Source organism: Eleginops maclovinus, chromosome 4, assembly GCF_036324505.1.
Source record: "Eleginops maclovinus isolate JMC-PN-2008 ecotype Puerto Natales chromosome 4, JC_Emac_rtc_rv5, whole genome shotgun sequence".
NCBI classification, from domain to species: domain Eukaryota; kingdom Metazoa; phylum Chordata; class Actinopteri; order Perciformes; family Eleginopidae; genus Eleginops; species Eleginops maclovinus.
Window position 1 is genome coordinate 13,301,309 of NC_086352.1, and position 20,855 is coordinate 13,322,163.

At 40.9% G+C, this 20,855-nt stretch overlaps 1 protein-coding gene across 2 annotated transcripts; it reads left to right on the plus strand.

Moving 5' to 3' along the window:
• The first annotated feature begins 542 nt into the window (after positions 1 to 542).
• cenpf (centromere protein F) lies at positions 543 to 18,039 on the plus strand. 2 transcript variants are annotated; one of them, XM_063882126.1, is made up of 38 exons: positions 543 to 593; positions 1,900 to 2,071; positions 2,252 to 2,377; positions 2,510 to 2,580; positions 2,734 to 2,867; positions 3,115 to 3,206; positions 3,285 to 3,555; positions 3,726 to 3,928; positions 4,087 to 4,212; positions 4,329 to 4,457; positions 4,927 to 5,049; positions 5,291 to 5,426; positions 5,515 to 5,644; positions 5,766 to 6,045; positions 6,292 to 6,498; positions 6,788 to 6,996; positions 7,245 to 7,374; positions 7,632 to 7,910; positions 8,024 to 8,611; positions 8,722 to 8,895; positions 9,132 to 9,961; positions 10,210 to 10,424; positions 10,517 to 10,646; positions 10,728 to 10,854; positions 11,039 to 11,150; positions 11,512 to 11,747; positions 11,846 to 11,954; positions 12,214 to 12,419; positions 12,517 to 12,735; positions 12,881 to 13,024; positions 13,192 to 13,381; positions 13,470 to 13,567; positions 13,733 to 13,774; positions 13,978 to 15,105; positions 15,427 to 15,556; positions 15,953 to 16,654; positions 16,822 to 16,937; positions 17,204 to 18,039. In XM_063882126.1, exons 2-38 carry the CDS (start codon positions 1,910 to 1,912, stop codon positions 17,324 to 17,326), a joined length of 8,427 nt encoding a protein of 2,808 aa, XP_063738196.1. In that variant the 5' UTR covers positions 543 to 593; positions 1,900 to 1,909; the 3' UTR covers positions 17,327 to 18,039. The 2 variants fall into 2 exon arrangements, with proteins under 2 accessions (XP_063738196.1, XP_063738197.1); XM_063882127.1 differs by having other exon boundaries at positions 10,520 to 10,646.
• Positions 18,040 to 20,855: the final 2,816 nt, after the last annotated feature.

Sequence of the window (20,855 nt, forward strand, 5' to 3'; positions counted from 1 at the left end):
TTTATAAAAGAGAGTTGCACAAAATGTAACTGTCCTGAACGACCACTCTGTATCAAATCAGAATTTTCTCATTTTGATCAAGTCCTTTATGTACAGTCAATTTAATCTATGTACATCCGACCCTGCCCATACCAATTGATGTAATTAAAAATAATCTGAGACAGAATAACTTCAGTTAACTGTTACAGTGTTTATTGACTGTTTAGTGCCTACTGTATCAATACACCAGGCAGAGCGTATTCGTTGGTCAGCTGTGAATAATGTACAGCTCCGGAAAAAATTAAGAAACCACTCCAAATTGTTCTTAAATATTTATCTCCTGATATTTTATAATCAGAGAATATATAATTAGTAAAAAAAAATTATAACGTCACAACACACAGTGGACTAACGAAATTTAACCAATCTTGTTGAGTGTAGGAATTACGTCACCAAAACTGTCCAATGGGCATGAAATATTGTATGACAGACGTCACATGAACTACCCAATGAGCATAGAGCTGAGTGAATTGCGGTTTCCTCCGGTGAGTTTGAATGTTCCAAAGAGACCAACCCAAACAGTCTCTGTGAGATAAAGAAGCAACGCGCCCAAAGTAAGTGTGCATCTTGCTTTAATTTTAACTATAGTAGCGATTCGTTTTATCCACAAGTTTACGTCAACACATGTTTCATCTCGTTTCAAATAAACATGTTTCAGCCGTTAAATTGTCGAGCTTAGTTTCAAATCAAAATCAACGTTTGCTCAAACAATGTTCAACCAAGCTAACGTTAACGCCAGATTAAGACAAACATAAACAGACTTTGCTTACGTTAACCTTTCTTTATATATTAAGGGTAAGTGCAGTAGCTAATATTTCAGACGTGTGTCTATCCAGTGTTTAGTTAATACCATTGCAACTTGACCGTCCGTTACGTTTGCACGGTTAACTGTAACGTTTAGTTAGCTAACGCTAGCTAATTGATAAATGCTAACTCCACGATGCCAACACCTTTGTAAAATGTGGCTGTCTGGGTATAACCGATGTATTAAACTATCTGAAAGTAATATTAAACTCCAGCGAACGATGCCCTCGAAGTTTACGTCAACTTAGCCTAAGTGTTTGTTGAGATGTCATGCATCAACGCATACCTGGCAAGCTATTGTTATTGTCGTGTTGGTTACCATTATGTACCTGACGAGATTGTTGGAAAGTCACTAAGTCAATGTACTTAAGTATTGTACTTTATTGACACATTTGTAGTTTACTTTAGTATTTCCATTTAATGCTACATTATAATTCTACTCAACTACATTTTAGAGGCAACTACTGTACTTTTTACTCCACTACATTTTATTTTAACACTCATAATTACTAGCTACTTAGTACACATAAAAGACATGGTATATTGATATGGTATAATGCATTGCTGTACTACTTATATACGCTGGTATGAAAAACTAGAACACTAAAAGGCTCTTGCATGTACAAAACGGAAAATAGATAACCATAATAATAATAAAACGTTGTGAAAAGTTCCATTCTGCATAATGAGTATTTTAACTTTCAATACTTTAAGTACATTTGGCAGATGTCTTTTGTTTCATTCTGAAATGTGTCAGAATGCATGCTTTTACTTTTTGTATTTTAAGTACATTTTGAAGCTAATACTTTGTATTTTACTAAGTAACATTTTGAACTGCCTAGCAATTACTTAAGTTTTGCACACAGGACCTGTTTTACATTTGAACTATCCCTGTTCATTGTTGTGTAAGCACAAAAAAACATTTGTTGTCTTCATCTTGTAATGCATACAGAATTTAGCAGCCTTATGTTACTTATTGGTCATATCAGTGTCATTAATGAGTTGCAGATCAGTATTGCTTTCCCCTTTCAAATAAGTCCATGTCTGTTAATCCAGGTTTTAAACCATGAGCTGGGTGGTGGAGGAGTGGAAGGATGGACTTCCAGGGAAAGCCCTGCAGAAGATCCAGGAGATGGAATCGCAGCTAGACAAACTGAAGAAGGACAGGAACCAGAAACAGTTTCAGCTGGACTCCTTAGAGGCTGCCCTGCAAAAACAGAAACAAAAAGTAAGTATTCAAGAGGAATGCATTATAAATAGTTCTTCGGAATAGGTGTACATAACTTAAACTTTTCTAACCCTTACATGAATTACTGGTGCATTGTCCTTACGAGAGTGGATACCCAATATTCCCACATGTCCAAAAAGAAAGATTGTTTATTAATTATCTATGTTTGTCTTTCTCCAGGCGGACGGTGAACGTTCTGAGACTTCTGCTTTGAAAAGAGAGAACCAATGTTTGGTAGAGTCTTGTGACTCTCTGGAGAAAGCTCGTCAAAAGGTCGTCCATGACCTCGGAGTCAAAGAGCAGCAGGTCAGTTACTGATGAGAGAAAGAACGGAAGTATCCACTGCGGGTTATAACTTTTTAATTTGAATTTAGATAGATATTTTTTAAATCAGCTGTATTGAACAAAACAAACAAATGACTTTTTCCCGAAACCTAGGTGAACTACCTGGACGGTCAGCTGAACGCTTGCAGGAAGACCATAGAGCGACTGGAGCAGGAGCTTAAGAAGTGAGTGAGGACAAATAAACAATGTTGCTCCTGAGACCTGTTCCACTGTAAAGTACGGATTAATTCATGCTTAACATAATAAGGTGTACCCTGTTTGATCCCGACTTATGAATGACTAATTACTCATGCTTTGTTGTTTTTCCTTCTGCTCAGGTACAAAAATGAACTGGACCGTTCGCAGCCTACTGGCTCTTCCACCTTGTCCTCCTCTTCTGATCTTCAGCCCTACACTACTCCACAGAAGAGTTTCCCTACCCCAGTTTCTGCCGCAGCCTACAGACAGCAGGGTATTTTATTTTGTTATCATATGTCTCAATGTTTGTGCTAGTTATTCATTAATTCAAGTCCTTTTGGTTTTTGCTCATCAAAATTATTTGATATCAAGTTGTATAGTTTCCTCTCAGATCGATTTTTAATATAATTGTTAGTGATATTGCTTCCTCTCATCTACTTGTTTTTTAAGCCAAGATATGTATCTTACTGACAAGTTTTTTTCAGTTTCCCCTAACATAATGTTTTTCTTGTGTTGTATAGATAACAGAGTAGATGAGCTTCAAGAGAAATACTGCCAGGAAGTAGAAGAAAGAAAAAGGCTGGAAACTGAACTCAAAGTGCTGCAGGTCAAAGTGAGTACATCACCTATATTTATTATGTGGGTTTGTTTTTTTGTAGACCTTGATGTTAACTTATCTCTTCTCTTCTAGATGTTGAACCAATCCTCAGTCAGTGTGAGCCACAAGGACATAGCTGCCCGCCAAGCTGGATCTTCCATTTTCCCATGGCAACAGGATCAGACCCACAGCCGACAGTCCCAGGGTGCAATGGAAACGCCTCTGAAGAGGCGGGGAGCCTCCCTTTGGGATGCCCATGAGGAGACCCCCATTAAAACCAGCCAGAGGATGAGCTCTACCAGAGCAGTGCAGAGTCCCTGTGGATCCTCCCAACAGATGGAGCAGCTGAAGACACTCAACCAAGGTAGACTGTTTATGCTTGTTTGATTTGGAATTAATATATTTTAAAGTGTTGGTGGTATCCTTTTATTTTGCACATGTACAACCTCTGAAAGATGTGTTTGGATACTTTTGACTTAAATATCCCTATTATGTCCTGCAGCAACATTTACAGTTTTACTTTTTCCTCCTCAGAGTTGCGTGGCCGTGTGTCAGAGCTGGAGAGGAATCTGTCCGCTCAGGAGAAGGATATTCGTAGCCAAGCCTCCAAGCTGCAGGAACTTCAAACTCAACTGAACCAGGCCCGCAAAGAGCTGAATGACCGAGACCGAGACCTGGCCAAGACCAGCCACGAGCTGAGTCAGGCAACAGACAGACACCAGCAGGTTGTAGCCAAGGTAGGATTTTATGATTGGTTCATGGTAACTCTATTAATATGGGATGTATTGCTTATGTTCATTTTCTGATCGATACACTTGTTTAAGGGACGCAAGCCTGGGAAAATCGGAAGAAAACATTTGAATGACTGACAACAATTCTGCCTTTTATTCCTTAGTGTACTGCAGTCGAACAGAAGCTGAAACAAGTCTCGGAGGAGATGAGCTGTCAGAGGCACAACGCTGAGAGCAGCAAACGAGCCCTGGAGCAGAAACTCAAGGACCAAGAGAGAGACAGTCAAAAGGTGCATCAACCTGGAGCCAGAAAACCATTAGACTTTCTGTGTTTTAAGGATTAACAAATATTGTCTTTTCTATTTTCAAAACTTTAATCAACAACATTCTTGTCTTTTCTGTGTAGGAGCTAGCTCAGCTGCAGAATTCTCACCAGGCTTTGGACCAGCAGCTGAACCAGACCAGAACCAAGCTAACACAAGAGATCCAACAGTCTAAAAAAGAACACAACGTCCTGCAGGCTGACCAGGAGAAGGTAACTTTGCAACATCTTTTCCTTATTCCTCTGTTAATCGTTCTTTCTTCACAGAGCCAACACTGAACCATTTGAGGATGGGACATGGTTGTGTTATTATTTATTTGCCGTTATGTTTCACAGCTAATATTACTGGGTACCAAAATGATACTTTTAATGACATCATACTTAGACACAACTTTGTTTAATGACTTGGAGGATGGCATCTTTAGTTCTGTCTCACCGCCTCCCTCCTATACTTTCCTGTATGTAGGTATTGCCAACTGTTGGCAACGCAGAAAACGCTGACTTTGATTTTGCAGATCACATTTTTCTCAAATATGAGCATGTAATTTCCAGCTGTTTGCATCAGCTGCTGTCAATGGTTTGAGAGCGTTTGTATGAGACCTATGTATTACACTTCTCAGACTTTCTGCCCTTGTGTGAAATTGTTCCTTCTCATTTTAACTGTTCTTACCTTCTTCTGCAGTTGTCCTTTCAAAAGAGTCAGATGGAGAGAGAGGTGGAGGAGCACAAACAGAAACTGCTGAGGTCAGAGCAGAGCCTCCAGGTCAGTCAGACCAAAGAGCAGGAACTCCGCAAGAAAATGGAGGTGGGTTGCTTTTAATAGATTATCCTCTTCATGTAATTCTACACTGACAACCAACCTCCAAATATTTCTGGCCAACTGAAGACAACATGATATTTTATCCTAATTTGTTGATCACATGTTAAGGTTTCGGTATGCAGTATTAATTTCAACGCTATTGCCAGGAGTTCCTTTTGCCACATTTTTGTCCTCACGGTCTCCATGTCTTTCCCTAACTCATGTTCTCTCCAAATTTCAATTCCAGGAGCTGCAGAGAGAGAAGAACAGTGTGACTGTTCAGTTGGATCAGAGCAGCAGGCGTCTTAATCAGCTGGAGGAGGAGAAGAAGAGTGCAGATCAGAGCTTTAAACGCACCCAGGGTTTACTAGATGACCTCAAAGGTAAGTCACTTATAGAAATGGCAGTAGCAGAAGTTATTAAAGAGAATTATCTCATGTTTTTAACTTGTTTGGGCTTTTTGTTCTCAAGTGAAATCTGAAGGGCAGGCTGACGAGCTGAAGAGACTTCAGACTAAACTGGAGCAGCAGACTCAGACTTCAGCTCGAGATCTGGAACATTTGAAAAAGACCCTTTCTGATGCAGAGACCAAACATGACAGGTGCGTGTAGATTTAGTGAAAGCAAGAACAAAATTCAGTGCTACATTGTAAAAGACAATCACAAATACTTTACTATGATATTTAACATGCTTTACAATTTTGGATGTATTTATCAATGTAGATCTCAGAGTGAACTGCAGAAACAGAAGCAAGAGACGGAGATCCTGACCAACAAGTTGACCGTTTTGGAGAAGGAGAGCCAGGAGCTAAAATCCAATCTCACTGCGAGTCAGGAGGAGAGTAAAGAACTGAAACAAGAACATCAAGTTCTGCTGGAGTGGAAGAAAGAAAAGGAGACCTTGGTTAATGAAACCGAGGCTGTGCAAAAAGTCCTTAATGACAAGATTGAAAACTTGGAGAAGAGCATCAACTCGCTGAATGAGGCTAATGATCAAGTTAAGGTATGGTTTTCTAATTAATTCATTTAAAGTATGAGTTAGGACAGATAAAATACACAGTTTATATTCATCGATAAGAACATGTTTTTTAGCTGTGTATTATTTAAGTAACATCTTGAAAGTCCATTCAATGTGAACATTTTCATTCTGTCATCTAGTGCATCCTAGGATGTGTTGTTGTCCATTTATTTGCCATTAATTTCCTTTTGAGAATTTGTGGGCTGATACATTTTCTCCTCGCTATTGTAGAAGCAGCTCACGTGTGTCGAGGGAGACAAGGCCAGTCTGTCTGCTCACATCGATTCCCTGAAGGGAGAACTTCTGAACAAGAGCACCGAGTTCGAAGAGAGGGAGCATCAGTACAACCAGCTCCAGTCTCAATTCTCAGAGTCCGGACAGAAGCACGCCAAAGACCTGGAGAATGTGGCTGTGCAAGTGGCTCAGCTTGAAGCACAGGTGATTCATTATATTGCTGTTATTTGTATTTGTACAATTAATAGTACATTTTGAAATGTTGAATGTGTTAATTGGAAAACAAGATGTACCTCCTTTCCGTATGTATTAGGATCATACAAAAATTCCCTCTGCGTTTATGAAACTTTTTTTAAAGATTCTGATCATTTTAACAGCTCAGGATACCCAGTACCACTATTGGAAGCTGGCTGTTCCTAAAGCAATAGAATAAACAGCCATTAATTAAATGTATTCCTTGTTTTTACTCAAGCTAACTCTGTTATCGGCACAGATCAAAGCTCTGGAGTTGCGGTTGCAAAGGGAGACGAGTCGAGCAGAGCAGGCTGAGAAGACGATCACAGAGCTGCAGGAGGAGCACCAGGCCGCCTGTGACCTTGCTGGCTCCAAAGATCAGCTGGTGGAGTTAGGCCAATCAGAGATCAGCCAGCTGAAAGAGAGCCTTGCTCGCACCTCTGCACAGCAAGAGGAGCACGCTGCCAGGTGGGAGTTAATTTGTGGTTAAATTATTATGTTGAATGAATTCTTTCTAACAAAACAGCCCTTAAATTAATCTTTGACAAACTTCACAAATAAGTTTTTGCTGAAACTGCATCACATGATGAAGAGTACATTTGATTTAGCCACTATAAAATACGTTTCTATATCCTATGATAGAAGTATAACCTCATTGGTTCCTTAGGTAAATAATAATTATGTTTTGCTTTATTTTGGTGTCTTATCCCCACCAGGTTGCAAGAGGAGAAGGCGGCCCTCCTGAAGCAGTGTGAGGAGAGTGTTTCAGCGAAGGCGGAAGAGATTGAGCAGCTCAAGCTGCAGCTGGAAGAAGTTCGGCAAGAGCTGCTGCTCACCAAAAGCCAGGTCTGTTTAACTGGACTGCCATAGAAAGTATTTATAACAGATTACTTTATTTACACTTTCTGTATTTTGTCTTTGAATACATTATGTATGAGTATGTTTGTTACTGTACATACTTTTGTACATGATACTATATCTTGCTCTAGAAGAAGAGTATGTTGACAGAATGTTTCTAATTTAAGTGGCAGATCAAATTTGGTAGGCTAATTTTTCCTTACTTTTGTCCTTTTTTTCCCCTTACTTTTGTCCTTGTGTTTCAGGTCAGTTCAACGGATCATTTGCTAAAGATCCAGGAGCAACTGGGAGCTGAGCTTCAGAAACAAATCAAGACGGTGTCTGATAAAGAAGAGGAACACAAAAAGATGCTTGAGAAGAAAGCAGAAGAGCTCAAACAATTAGCGGAGGAGCTGAATGATCTGCAGAGCCACGCAGAAGAGAAGGAGAAGCAGCTCGGAGAGGCTGAAGCTCAGATTTTGTCTCTGGAGAAACAAGCGACTGAGCTAGAAAAGGCAGTTCAAGAGACGAAGAAAGAGGCTGAGGTAAAATAGTCCACAAAAATATTATGGTTTGTTAGTTCTTCATATGTTTTCATGCTGTATATACCATGATCTGTGATCCCTACACATAATAATTCAATCTATTTCTTATGAAGAACCTCCAGCAGGGTCATACTGAGAAGATCACCAGCCTTTTGGAGCAGATATCTTCCTTAGAAGAGGAGCTTACTGCAAGCAAAGATGAAGCAGAGAAGCTTCATGCCTTGAAGAATGAACTGGAAGTGGTCAACCAGTCCCATGCTGATCTTAAGAAGCATCTAGAAGCTCTTGAGACGAGTCACTCCTCTACTGTTCAAATAAATTCCAACTTGGAGAACACCCTGAACGAGAAACTCAATCTGATCTGTAATTTAGAAAACGAAAATAAAGAGCTCAAGGACAAGGCAAGCAAAGAGTCCGAGAATCAGGCTTTAGAGGTTGAGAATTTCCTCAACAAAGAGAAGATCCTCAAAGAGAAACTTGAGGCTGCTAGGAAAACAGTTAATGATGCAAAGACTGAATCAAGTACTCGACGGGGAGAGATCAAGAGCATGAAGACGACTCTGTCTGCTGCTTCACGCGGCTTAGAAGAGAGAGACAATGAGCTAAAGAGTCTGAAAGAGAAGCTGAATAAAGCTGAGGCAGAGCAGACTAGGACATCTGATCTCCTGAAGGAGAAGATGGTTGCCATGAACAAAATCAAGGTTTGTTGCTGACGAATTTTGGCGCTACCGTTACCTTGGAGTGTCTTAACAAATGGTTAAGTGTTATAAGTATGTTTTCACAAAGTGCTTGTGTAATTTTTCACATCAAGGTTCAGCTGGAGATGCTGCAAATGGACCTGGAGGACAACGAGACAGTCAGGAACTCTTTTGAAAGTCGGGTTGAGGAGCTGAGGGGAACGATAGAGTCGCTGGAGGCTCAGCTGACTCACAACCAGACCCAGATGACTGACATGGAGACTAGACTGGAAGACAGCCAAGCCCAGGTAGAGTCTTACACTACAGTCTGGGAAAATCATTTTGTGCCACAGATTGTAGACTTAGTGTGGAGATAACCTTTCATCATTTGGAGCTCAATAACTCATTTCTCATGTCTCATATCGGCTTGATTTGTTGAATTGTCTAAACTTCAGGTAGCAAATTGGCATCATCTTTGCCAGCTCCTGATTATCTGTGGGCAAGAAAATATACCTAATATGATTCAATCTAAACACATTTGTAGGTCTCTGTCTTGGAAACCCGGTTAGAGGAGGTACAATCCCAGAACTCGATACTGGAGACACAGTTTGTCACAGCTAGGGACGAGCTGATGGAGAGGAGCTATGAAATTACTCGTCTGGAAGAGGACGTTGCCCATCAGAAACAGCTGGAGGAGACTGTTGCTAATTTAGAATCTAAGCTCTGTCACGCCACAGAGGAAAATGTCAAGTTGGAGACAACTCTCAGACAGGTAAAAGAAGACAATGACAACCATCTTAACCAGTTACAACAGGAGAAACACAGCCTTGAAGCTTCTTTGAAATGGTTAACAGATGACAAAGGAAATATTGAAACTGAAATGATTCAAGTAAATACAGAGAAGAAACACCTGGAGACCAGTTTGGATGAGCTTTACGAGAAGAACAAACAACTGCAGAACGAAATTCAGCAGTTAGCTGAAGAAAATCAGAAGGTCAATCAACTCACCGCTGAGAAACAAGCTGCTGAATCAGCTCTGAGACGGGTCCACGAGGAGAAGGCCCAATTTGATGTTACCCTCACTCTAATAAATGAGGAGAAAATCCAACTCGAGGCTCAACTTAATAAGCTAGCCTCTGACAACAGTAACTCCGTCACTAAATTTAATCAAGTAGTTGAGGAAAAGCTTCAGCTAGAAGACAATTATAATCAGCTGACTAAGGAGAAAATCAAGCTACAATCTAGTGTGGATCAAGTAACCGAGGAGAAGCTGCTGTTACAAGAATGCATCGAGAGGCGGGAAGAAGAGGTGGCTTCACTTACAGAGCAGCTCGAGAGGATGGGCAAGGTGACTGAGGAGGAGAGCAGAGAGAGGTACGGTATAACTCACTAAAGTTACATTATACGATCGAAACAGATATTTCTTCGACTACAAATTGCTTGTCATTTTTCGGGGGTTAACAAACCCTTTATTGAAAAGTCTGCGGGACAGTTATATAATACAGAGGGTGTCGCTGCTCAATGTCTTTTAAATTCTGTACATTAAATCAAGTTTAGAACCTTTCCTTTTTATATGAATGTGTGTTCACTTCCACAATTTTTCTGAAACCCATGTATCAAAGGAACCAGCGGTTTGAGGCGGAGCAGGCTGAGCTGCATCACAAGTTGGCAAGCTTACAGACTGAGCTGACTGTGTTCAAACTGCAGTACGACTCACTGCTGGAGCAGGTGGGCCAGCAACACGGCCTTATACAGCAGCTGAGCGAATCACAAGGAAGCCAGAACCCAGGAGAAGAACTCATCCACATGGAGAACGAGGAGACGTTGAGTATTGTTGGTGAGTGTAAACCAAAACGGCTGCTGCTTTTAATTTGAAAAAGCATTTTTAAATGTACGTTATAATTATCTGTTTTTCCCCCCCCTCGGAAGCAGCAGGACAGATTGATGTAGAGCCGACACTTATGAACGCCAGTCTTGAGTCCCTTCCAGTAAATGAACAGTTGAGCCCTGTGGCGTCTGAACTGGAGGAACTTTCCCACCATTCTGACAAGGACTTCAGGTACAATGCGTTTTATAAAAACACAAACAAACCTCATTATCCTGTTGTGATCAATAAATCTAATCTCTTTCATCCTGGCAGTGAGACAGAGCTGGTGTTCAAGGAGGACATCAGTGAGCAAGAGATGATCCAGGAGACGCTGGACGAGGAGAGGGAGGCATGTGTAGCCGATGTTGAGGAGACTAGCTGTAATGAGGAGCAGCAACAGGTAGACAATAAATACAAAGCCTGTTCGATTTTCAGTAATGATCCTTTAATGGGTACAGAGCTACCTCGTTTATTGATTAATCATAAATGTACTCGGGGACTTGATAGTTGTTACTGATATGTCTCTTCTACGTATCGACTGTATTGATTATGACATTGTTTGAATTTCTTCTTCTTTCTTGCAGCTTCCTGGTAACAGCAGTAGTCCAAGAGATGTCCCTGAAAGTACACCTGAAATCTGTGAGGTTTCTCTACCATCATCATCCATTGGTGAGACCAGACAGTCAGAGTCCTTTGGTGAGTAACTGAATGGTGCTTTTGACTGTTTCAATTACAGATTTATTTCTTACGATTTACTTAGTGTCACACAAAGGATAGTACTAATCTCAAAGTTTTCTCCAAAATACTTAAATCGTTCAATTCTGCCACTTAAATAAACACGTACACACTTAATTAAAGTGATAATTTAAAAAATGTTGTAGAACTTTAAAATTAAGCTACAGTAAATTCTATTGCTTGGGCAAATATAAGAGGCACAACCTTTGTTAAGCTTCCCGTGTCAGACTTAATGCTGATTTAGATACGTTCTGATTCACACTACATAGTACAACTCTAAATCTGTACATTTATGTTTAAATGTCTTGTATTACATTTTCAGAATCATCCAAGGTCCAAGATGACACAGCTGCGATCACAAAACAAGAACTCCAGACCCTGCGCTCAGAGTTTGACTCACTCAGTTCAGAACTCACACTGAGAATGGAGTTGACCTCTGAACTTGAAGTCCAAGTTCAAAACTTAGAGAAAAAGCTTCATGCAACAGAGGAGCAGGCACAGGGCGCAGCGAATAAACTGAGCATCGCTCTGGAGGAAAAGAAAGTCGCTGCTGACCAGGTATGAGCAAAAATCGTAGAAAGAATACCACTTGTATAATAAATGACCAGTTTACACTTCAAGGATAACTGATACTAATACTGTGTACTCAATTTCAGTTGTTCCGGGTGTCAGAAGAGAGGGAGACATTAACTCAGCAGCTGCAAACAGCTAAATTCCAGCTGGCTGATGTTATGGAGATGATGGAAGGACTAGAGATGACCAAAGGTAAATATCTTTCTGCAAGTGAGGGATTAACTCCATCATACCAGACTATTTACTGATCTTAAACATCAATCCTAATTAAGGTGCTAAATGTTAAACACATGCAGTTGTGAGAGCCTGCAAATAAAGAGCAACCATAGTTTGTTTTCATGTGTTTAGTAGCAGCTTACATTTCCCAGCACAGAAATATTCATGTGGGAATGTGCAGGCTTTAATGTCTGTTACTGCGTGTTGGTATTGATTACTTTCCTTGGTTCTGCAGGTGGTTGGGACGAGAAATTCCTTCAGCAGGAGAGTGAGCTGAGGAGGGTTCGCTCTGAAAAAGCTAACCTGGAGCAGCACATCCTGGGCATGGAGTCTGAGCTTGAGACCTTGCAGGGGGAGAGAAACAAACTGGGGAATGAGATGGAGACGCAGAGGAGGACATGTTCAGGCATGGAGCAGCAGATGGAAACACTCAGGACAGAGGTGAGCACTTGTCAACAACTAAAACAACATTGTGTTTTTTAAGCTTATTGATCCTTTTAGTGTTGCATAATTGTTCTCAATCCTTCATTTCCTCCAGACAACCCAGCTGAGGTCTGAACTTGTGTCCTGCGCTGAGGAGAGAGACGACCTATATCAGTCCTTGGGCCAATGGAGAGAGAAAGTTCACAACCTGGAGAAGACTAATTGTGACACCAGAAACCTAATCTCCATCCTGGAGGATGACATCAAAGCAGGGAGGAAGGAGTATGAAGCCCTTCAATGCAGCATGGAGAAACTGAAGACTGAGAAGCAGCAGGTATTTACATGTGACATTAAAGAGTCAAGGGCCATATATTGTGTCTTATAATATGTGGTGCAGGTTATCCATACTCATGTGATCAGACATCTTGACCCTGTGTTTAAAAAGCTGAGACATAATTAGTTTTTCTTCATTTTAAAAGCTGCTGGAGCAGCTTAAGGCACTAGAGCAGGCAATGTCCAATCAGACCGGAGAAAGAGAGGAGCTGATCGGGCAGCTGGACAAAATCAAAGAAGATCACAACTCGGCCGATAACAACACTGAGTCCATGGTGGGCAAGATACAGGTGAGGGGGCTGTCACTTGTTGAGTATAGCTCTTTCTCCTGAGAGAAGCCATTATCAAAAAGCTTGCTATTATAAGTGTTATGTTTTAAAAAGCATTATCAATTAGATTTTAACTTTGATTACATGCACCAAAATACCTCTGATTCTTACTCCTCTTTCTCCTAAAGGCTTTAGAGGGAGAAGTGTGCCGCCTCTCTCAGTCTCTGGAGTCTTCTCTTCTGGAAAAAGGAGAGATTGCCTCTCGCCTGAACTCCACACAAGAGGAGGTCCAGCAGATGAGAACTGGTATTGAAAAGCTGCAGGTCCGCATCGAGTCAGACGAGAGGAAGAAAAAGAAGATGGGCGAGCTGCTCAAAGGTGACTCTTAACATCCTTTTGAAATGAAAAAAACCTCTTGAGTTGTGTGAGATGGTGTCGGTTTAACTGTGTTGATTTACCTTTCTAGCTGCCCAGAGGAAATCTGACTCACTGCAAGATCGCATTGCTGTCCTGGAGCGAGAGAAGGAAGACCAAGATGAGAGTCTAGAGGAGGCTGTGCTTCAGGTAGTCCTTTCAAACATGCATATATGTTTAAGAGTAAGCACCACATCCTTCTTGCACTCTAATGGCTCATTGTAACGTTGTATGGATAAAACTTGCATGTGAGGATGTTTGGTAAAATGGCAACATTCAGTTTGTGTTAAACTGCTGTTTTATGTTCCTACACAGGCGGAAACAGCCAAAGCTGAGCTGGAGGAAGAAATGATAAAGGTATATTAACTTCCATTAGTGTTTAACTATATGTGGCCCTTTCTTATGTATCTATATGTTCTAAATACAAAACAATATATTAATCAGATTTCTCTTTTCTTTTCTCTTATGCTGCTTTTTTCCTTTCCATCCGGATTTTCCTCTCCTCCCTTCTTAACTCTGCTGTTCTCTGTCGGTGACTTTCACCTCCTCCTGATCCCCAGGTAGAGGAGGAGAAGAGGGAACTCATTGAGAAACTCACAGAGCTGTCTGCCACACTGGACAGCCTGAGATCTGAGAAAGAACACATGGAGAAAGAGCTGGAGACCAAAAACAGAGAGATAAAAGAACTGAAGTCTGCTAAGGAGCAGCTGGAGAGAGGGTTGGAGAAGGCAGAGGTGGATAGAAGAGAGGAAGAGGAAAGACAGAAATGCAGGGTAGAAGAGCTGGAGAAAGGAATGAGAGAGGAAGCTGAGCTGCAAACAAGGAAAATGGATGACCTCCAGGAACAGCTGGAAGCCTCCCTGCAGAGAGAAACCTCCTTTGAGCATAAGAATGCCGAAACAGAAGGGGAGAAAGAGAGGCTGCAGTCTCTGCTGGTGGAGATGGAGGAAGAGAAATCCTGTCTGCAGGCTTCTCTGGAGGAGTGGCAGACAGAAGGAGAGAAGCTCCGCTCTAAGGGAGAGGAGTGGGAGAAGGACAGTAACAACCTGAGGAACAGTATTAAGGCTCTAGAGGAGGAAATAAAAGAGCTCCAAACACAGATTAAAGCTAAAGGAGAAGAGAGGGAAATGCTGGAGAAGGAAGCAGAGCAGAGGAACGCTTCAGTACAATCAATCTCGTCTCTAATGATGGAAAAAGAACAGACCGACGAAGAGAACAGACGTCTGGCAGAAGAAAAGGAGAAAGTGCTCTCGACTCTGTCTGCAGTGGAACAGGAGAAAGATCATCTGCAGTGCACTCTTGCATCTGTAGAAGAAGAGAAAGAAAGGCTGGAGCAAGAGAGGGGGCTGTTAGCTGACGAGAAGGAAAAGCTACAGGCTAACCTCTCCTTGATGGAACAGAAGATGCAACAGACTCTTTCTTCATTGAAGGAAGAGAAGGAAAGAATAGAGGAGCAGAAACTAAAGATCGACGGAGAAAAACAAAAACTGCAGTCTTCCCTCTCTTTGATTGAAGTCGAGAAAAACAACCTGTCTTCAGCCCTTTCCTCCCTGGAACAAGAGAAGCAAAGAGCAGAAGAAGAGAAGGAGAAACTCGTAGGAGAACAACAGACTCTTCGGTCTACAGTTGCTTCTATGGAGAAGGACCTGGAGGAGTCCCAAGTGTCTGCAGCAAAGCTCAATGAGCAGGTACAAACGCATAGATCTATACAGGTTCAAATGTCCTCACAAGCACTCTGAAATAATCCATTTTACAGTTTACTCTAACTTGTATGTGATTAAACTCTAATCTTAGTATTTGTTTGACATCATCATTCACTTGGGTACTTGCACTGTTCAACAAAATAGGATAAAGGAAAACAACAGCATGCTTTCAGCAGAAGAGAGGCCTGTTCAAATTGCCAACCACTCAGCATGTATCCTAGTAAATAAGTGAATTTAAAATAGACATAATGGTATGAATTATATGAACATGACTAAATCTTAGCTCTGTCTGTCCTCCTGGTTCAGGTGTCAGAGCTAACTTCTGAGGCCGCTCGTCTGTCCAAAGAGAGAGACTCTGCCCGGAGCAAGATGAGTCTCTGGATGAATACCTGCAAACAGCTAGAGCAGGAGAAGCAAGAACTGCTGAACGGCTCAGGTGGGGAAACGCATTTCAAATGCTTTTATGTTATTTTAAAAAACATCGTGTAGGAAATCAGGATTAAACCGAATCCTCTATCTGTACACAGACTTTAGTTTGTGTTTTCATATCAATCCAACACCCGAATAATTCCAAACAATGTCAGATGGCCTGAAGCATCCAGAGGCAATTTAAACAATCAGTTTGTATCGTTATGCTTCTTTTGATTAAAAACAAAAGGGCTATGGTAGCATTATAACATGCAAGAGTCAATTTAACGATTTCAAACAAAACACGACATATCATTGGATTGGAGAGAGTGAAATTGACCATAATAAATTTAGAAACAGAGTCTTACTCCCTAGACAGTGCAAACTAATCATTTTGTTAACATGGGGCTCATTTTTGTCACAGGAGACGTAAAGAGCAGCGAGGAGGTGCAGATTGAGGTGAAGCAGCTAAAGAAAGAAGCAGAGAAGGAAGTGAAAGACCTGAAGACTGCTCTGCTGCAGAAGAAGGTGGAGGCAGAAGAAAAAATGGTAGAGTCACAACAAAAAAGCAAGGAGGTGGAAGAACTTAAGGCTGCCCTTGATGGAAAGAACAAAGAGCTAGAAGAGAGGAACGGAGAGCTGCAGGAGATGAAGAGCGAGTTGGACGAGGTTAACCAAATCCTGGAGGAGAAAAGCAAGGAGGCAGACGAGAGCATCGAGAAATACTGCAGCATTATGGTTAAAGTCCACAAACTGGAAGAGACCAATGAGGCACTGACAACCCGGCTGGAGCAGCTCACTGCTAGCAAACCAGCTAACGAATCCAACGTCCCCTCTAGCAGCGCTGACGCTACTCGCCGCCGCCGCTCAGGGAGGAAGTCTTACTCCAAACATCCCGAGGAAAAACTGGATGAAAACATGGAGAACATGGCTCCTTCAATGCTGCAGAGGTCTCCTCAGGGGAAACGAGGTCACGGTGACATCAGTAATAAAGACAGCGCCCAGGAAGCCCTGCACAACCTGACAAAGAAGATCAAAGCCAGCGCAGTGACTACACCCAAACCAAAAACTGAACAGGAGGACGATGAGTTCAAACCAGAGGGGCTACCTGAGCTGGTGCAGAGAGGTAATGTAACTGCAACTCAGGTTCACTAAAATTGATGTAAAGTGCATTAAAAAAAAAACAACCTCTTATGGATTTAGATGTATACAAACTTGTAGTAAGTGTAACCATATAAATGATTTAATAAAAACATTTAATGACGGGAAAAGTAATCATTTGGACTGTTGCAGGGTTTGCTGATATTCCTCTGGGGGAGGCCAGTCCGTTCATCATGAGGAGAACCACAGTGAAGCGCTGCAGTCCTCGACTCGCTGCCAAACAGACTGTTCCCACATCTGACGGCATGGTGAGCAGAAACACACACACACATTTTGTCTGTGCCAGTTATACCGACAGCAAGCTACACAAAATACTTATACATTTGCATGTCAACACAAATGGCATGTTTTTCAAAACAGCTGATTGTGTTGTTGCTTTATAACCAATAAATGGTATAAAGCAGAGTGATCAATGGAGTCCAGTTCCAGGCACAGTCCTTTGTTGTGTATAGTTCACAAACTCACGTCCACTTCTCTTCCACTCTTCTTATCTTCTCGTGTTCTTCCTCCACAGGTGTTGGGGTCCATGCCCTGTCTCTCCCCGAACGGTGAAGAGAAATCTGCACACCGCTCACTGAGTGTGCATCAGTCACCAGAGCCCAAACAGAAACAAGAAGACAACTGCCAAGTCCAGTAGATTATGTACACACACACACACTGTTTTGCACTTGTGATTTATTTGTAGAAATATACACATGCACATTCACAATTATTATAAACAATCCACCTTTTTAAAATCCCTCATCACACATGAACAGAAAGACTCATTTTTAAAATGAAACGCTGTTCTTCTTATTTGGGGGTTGGTAGGCTGTGTGTCACTTTCTTCTGGGCCTTTAACGTTACAACTACGGTTTTACCTGTCAATGTCTTCTTTCTCTGTTGGATGGTTTGCACACATTACAAAGAAATCATTAACCAATACAAGATGGTGAGGTTAAACGAGTGTTGAGTGTCTTCATAGCACTATTTTTCATTATGCTCTGTTTTAAAGATTTTTTAAGAAATTGTCCTAGAAATGTCGAACGTGTATTTTTACTCAATGTACTACTCCTCTTTCTTCGTGGCTTCAGCTTGCAACCGTTTCATTGTCTTTACCACTCACTACTGGTTGTACTTTATTTCCTTCTGTACTGTTATTCTGTCCTTTGTTTTCATGAGTCTTGAACCTTGTACATAGTCGATAAAATACAGTAAACCAGCTATTCTTCATCTCTGTTAGTCCTGTAACATATCAGATATTTGCTAATGGCAGCTAAGACTTTGTAGATTTTATGCAGAACACATGTTTTTTTTTTACTACTTACTAATCTTTGCAGCAAATATTAAAGCAGAGGTGATTTTTATAACTGTTTGTTTACAGTTAATTTACTGATCAATGCCAATAGCTCATTGCCCTTTTTTATACTAAACTTTTACTACTTCATAATGCGCCTGGTATTTTTGTTGCATACACATGGGTGGGTGTTGTTTGCTGCTATTATTTGATAACTTCAAAAAATATAAGAAATGGCAGGAAGCAATTTAGAGTACAGTATGTAGCCGGTATACACAGTTCCCTCTGCCACCACAGGGTGGGGGGCCGGAGCCATGTGCAGACAGGATGTTGATCAGAGTTCAGCAAAGTCAGTGCAGGGGACACATCACCTAAAGCATTCAGTGGAGGACTAAAAGACTAAATAGACAATCTGATACAGTCGGACCAGAAACTAAATGGTGGTAAACCTAATTAAAAAAAGCATAAATTCAGCTCAAGCGACTGTATACGAAATGCATTCTTTCCTTTTTCTTGCCAAATTTACGATAAGTTTGACCTTACATAGAAGCCTATTTGCTCATAGATGGTAACACTCATACAGGGAGATCCCCTTTTGTCTTTTATTGAAATAAGTGTGATATTTTAATAAGGCAGTCTGACTTTTAGTGGCTCTACATTGATATTAGTTACGGATGAGGTGGAAAAAATAATGTATTTTTGAAAGGATTCACTTGAAATAAAACATATCTTAGTTTAATGTCCAAACTGAATGTTGCTCAGCCCCCTTACACTATGCTGTACTCTGACAATATTTTTATTTGATGAACTACTGCCCATATGTACTTAGCTCAGCCTAGCAGGCCACCATGAGTTGTTCCGATCATCTTGCATCTGGTTAAAGTTTACTAAATCACAAAAAGGTGGTGTCAATGATGCAGCAATTCATTCAGACAAATTGGACTCTTCATTCTCCATAGAGGAATCTTTTCCCCTCAAATTCAAGGAAACATCAGGTGAGTAATCTATATACAAATGATCATTTGGTGTTGAAGTGTTTCTTTAAGTTGACAAACCCTCTGTGCTTTCAGATATTCAACTTTAATTTGAAAGCAGCTTTTTGCACATCAGTGTCCTACAACCTCTAGCATAAAGCATCCTTCATACCGTCCCACTGTGACAATACAAACACATTGGATCTGTGGCTGATGGGAAATGTCAGAGATTATTAGTGTGATTTTTCTGGGTGAACCTTTACGATGCGTCTGAGGAACACTGCTCTGATCAATAACATTGATCCTCTGCTGCACGGATGTCGGATAAGAGTTATTGATTTGAGCCAACCTTTTGGCCTCTTCTTCTTCGGAGGCCGTGTAAGGACACATTGAGACGAGACAATAGGTTGATCAGCATCTTGTTTGAGCATCAATGAGATTTTTGACATCCTCTGTTTTTTTTCACTCATGTAGACTTTATTTCTCTCTACTGCCTGGACGCAGGGCATGCTGGGTTATTTGCGGTGTTCGGAAGGTTACTTTTGACCTACTATTTACTTTTAGTACTTCTACAATATACTTGAGCAATTTTTCTTTCTAGCTACAATACACTTATAACACATTTTGGTTTTTGGCTACAAATATTCTACCGTTTTACTCAACTTTATTTAAAGAATCAGATTAATAATGCAAAATGTAATAAAAAAAATTATTACAATCATTTGAGGTTAATATAAGACTTAGTTGATCCCTTGGTGAAATTCACAACCTAATATAGATATGGGAAAAAAAGTGCTCCTCCTTTACCAACTGCAGTAACAAGTGATGAACACATTAATGCAATAGTATTTAAATTCAACAGAATACAGAATGAGTAGGCCCACATTTTGATGCTTTTATACTTTCATTTAATTAATATTGTGAAGACTTCTACTTGGTATTATACTACTGAGTACTTGTGCCTAGTCCCTCCTCTGGTGATGGGAACAGAGTTTGCCGCGGTTTCGGTGCTCTGATGTCCGCCTGCTGGAGCTTTTTAGCGGAAGCTGCAATGCCAGAACCAACTCTGGACGAGGACACGGGAAATGAGGAGATGTGTCCGCTGAGCTGTGTTATCACTGGCACTCAGACTGGTGAGTGTGTGTTTGTGTATGCATGTGTGTGTGTGTCTGTCTTTGAAACGGACAGACTGACTGACCGTCGATCCCTCTGCTGTATGCATGATTTCTCCCATTCTTCCCGACAGCACTGTGTAAGCAGCCGCTCTCAGGCCCAGGGAGTCACCCACAGGAAGTTTGTATGAACAGGACAGAGGGGAAGAGGCAAAAAAAAAAGAGTCCAAAGTAATGCACTTGAGTTACTTTAAAAACTAAGTTATGTAATCTGCAATGTGAAACCCACTAGTAGCTTCCTGTAGTGGATGAGAGGCTAACTGGACCTGTCAATGGACACCATTTTTAGTCACCATTTATAAACTACTTGGAAGTTTATACCATGGCTTTACAACGGTGAATACTCATTTATTTTAAAAAGGGCTTTTCACTCAACTCATTTCCATTTATGAGAAGGAAAGGCATTATTTAAATAAATACTTAAACACTGAAATGAACAGTTGCATCTCAAAAGCCCTTTTACATTACATTTGTGGAGAAACTTTTGTTCTCAAACACTGAACAAAGAAGCCAGAAACGGAGAGTAGAAGTCTCATAAAATTTAAGTTACGGCAGATTGCATTTTACAAATGAAAAAATAGATAAAAAATATCTACTTAAAACAACTCCACAAGCAGTATAGATTACTCCTTGTGACTAGTAGATTGAAATGTGTGTTGCGACTCTTTAAATAATACCAATTCATCCCATGCAAACAACAACGAACCCCAAAATCAAACATGGGTATCCACCACTATAGTCTTT

Excerpts from the sequence above, each read along its gene's own strand:
- cenpf (XM_063882126.1), top strand. The coding sequence starts at position 1,910 with ATGAGCTGGGTGGTGGAGGAGTGGAAGGATGGACTTCCAGGGAAAGCC. Across the intron at positions 5,050-5,290 it reads AACTCCGCAAGAAAATGGAG|GAGCTGCAGAGAGAGAAGAA; the intron begins GTGGGTTGCTTT and ends TTTCAATTCCAG. Across the intron at positions 13,775-13,977 it reads TGGAGGAAGAAATGATAAAG|GTAGAGGAGGAGAAGAGGGA; the intron begins GTATATTAACTT and ends CCTGATCCCCAG.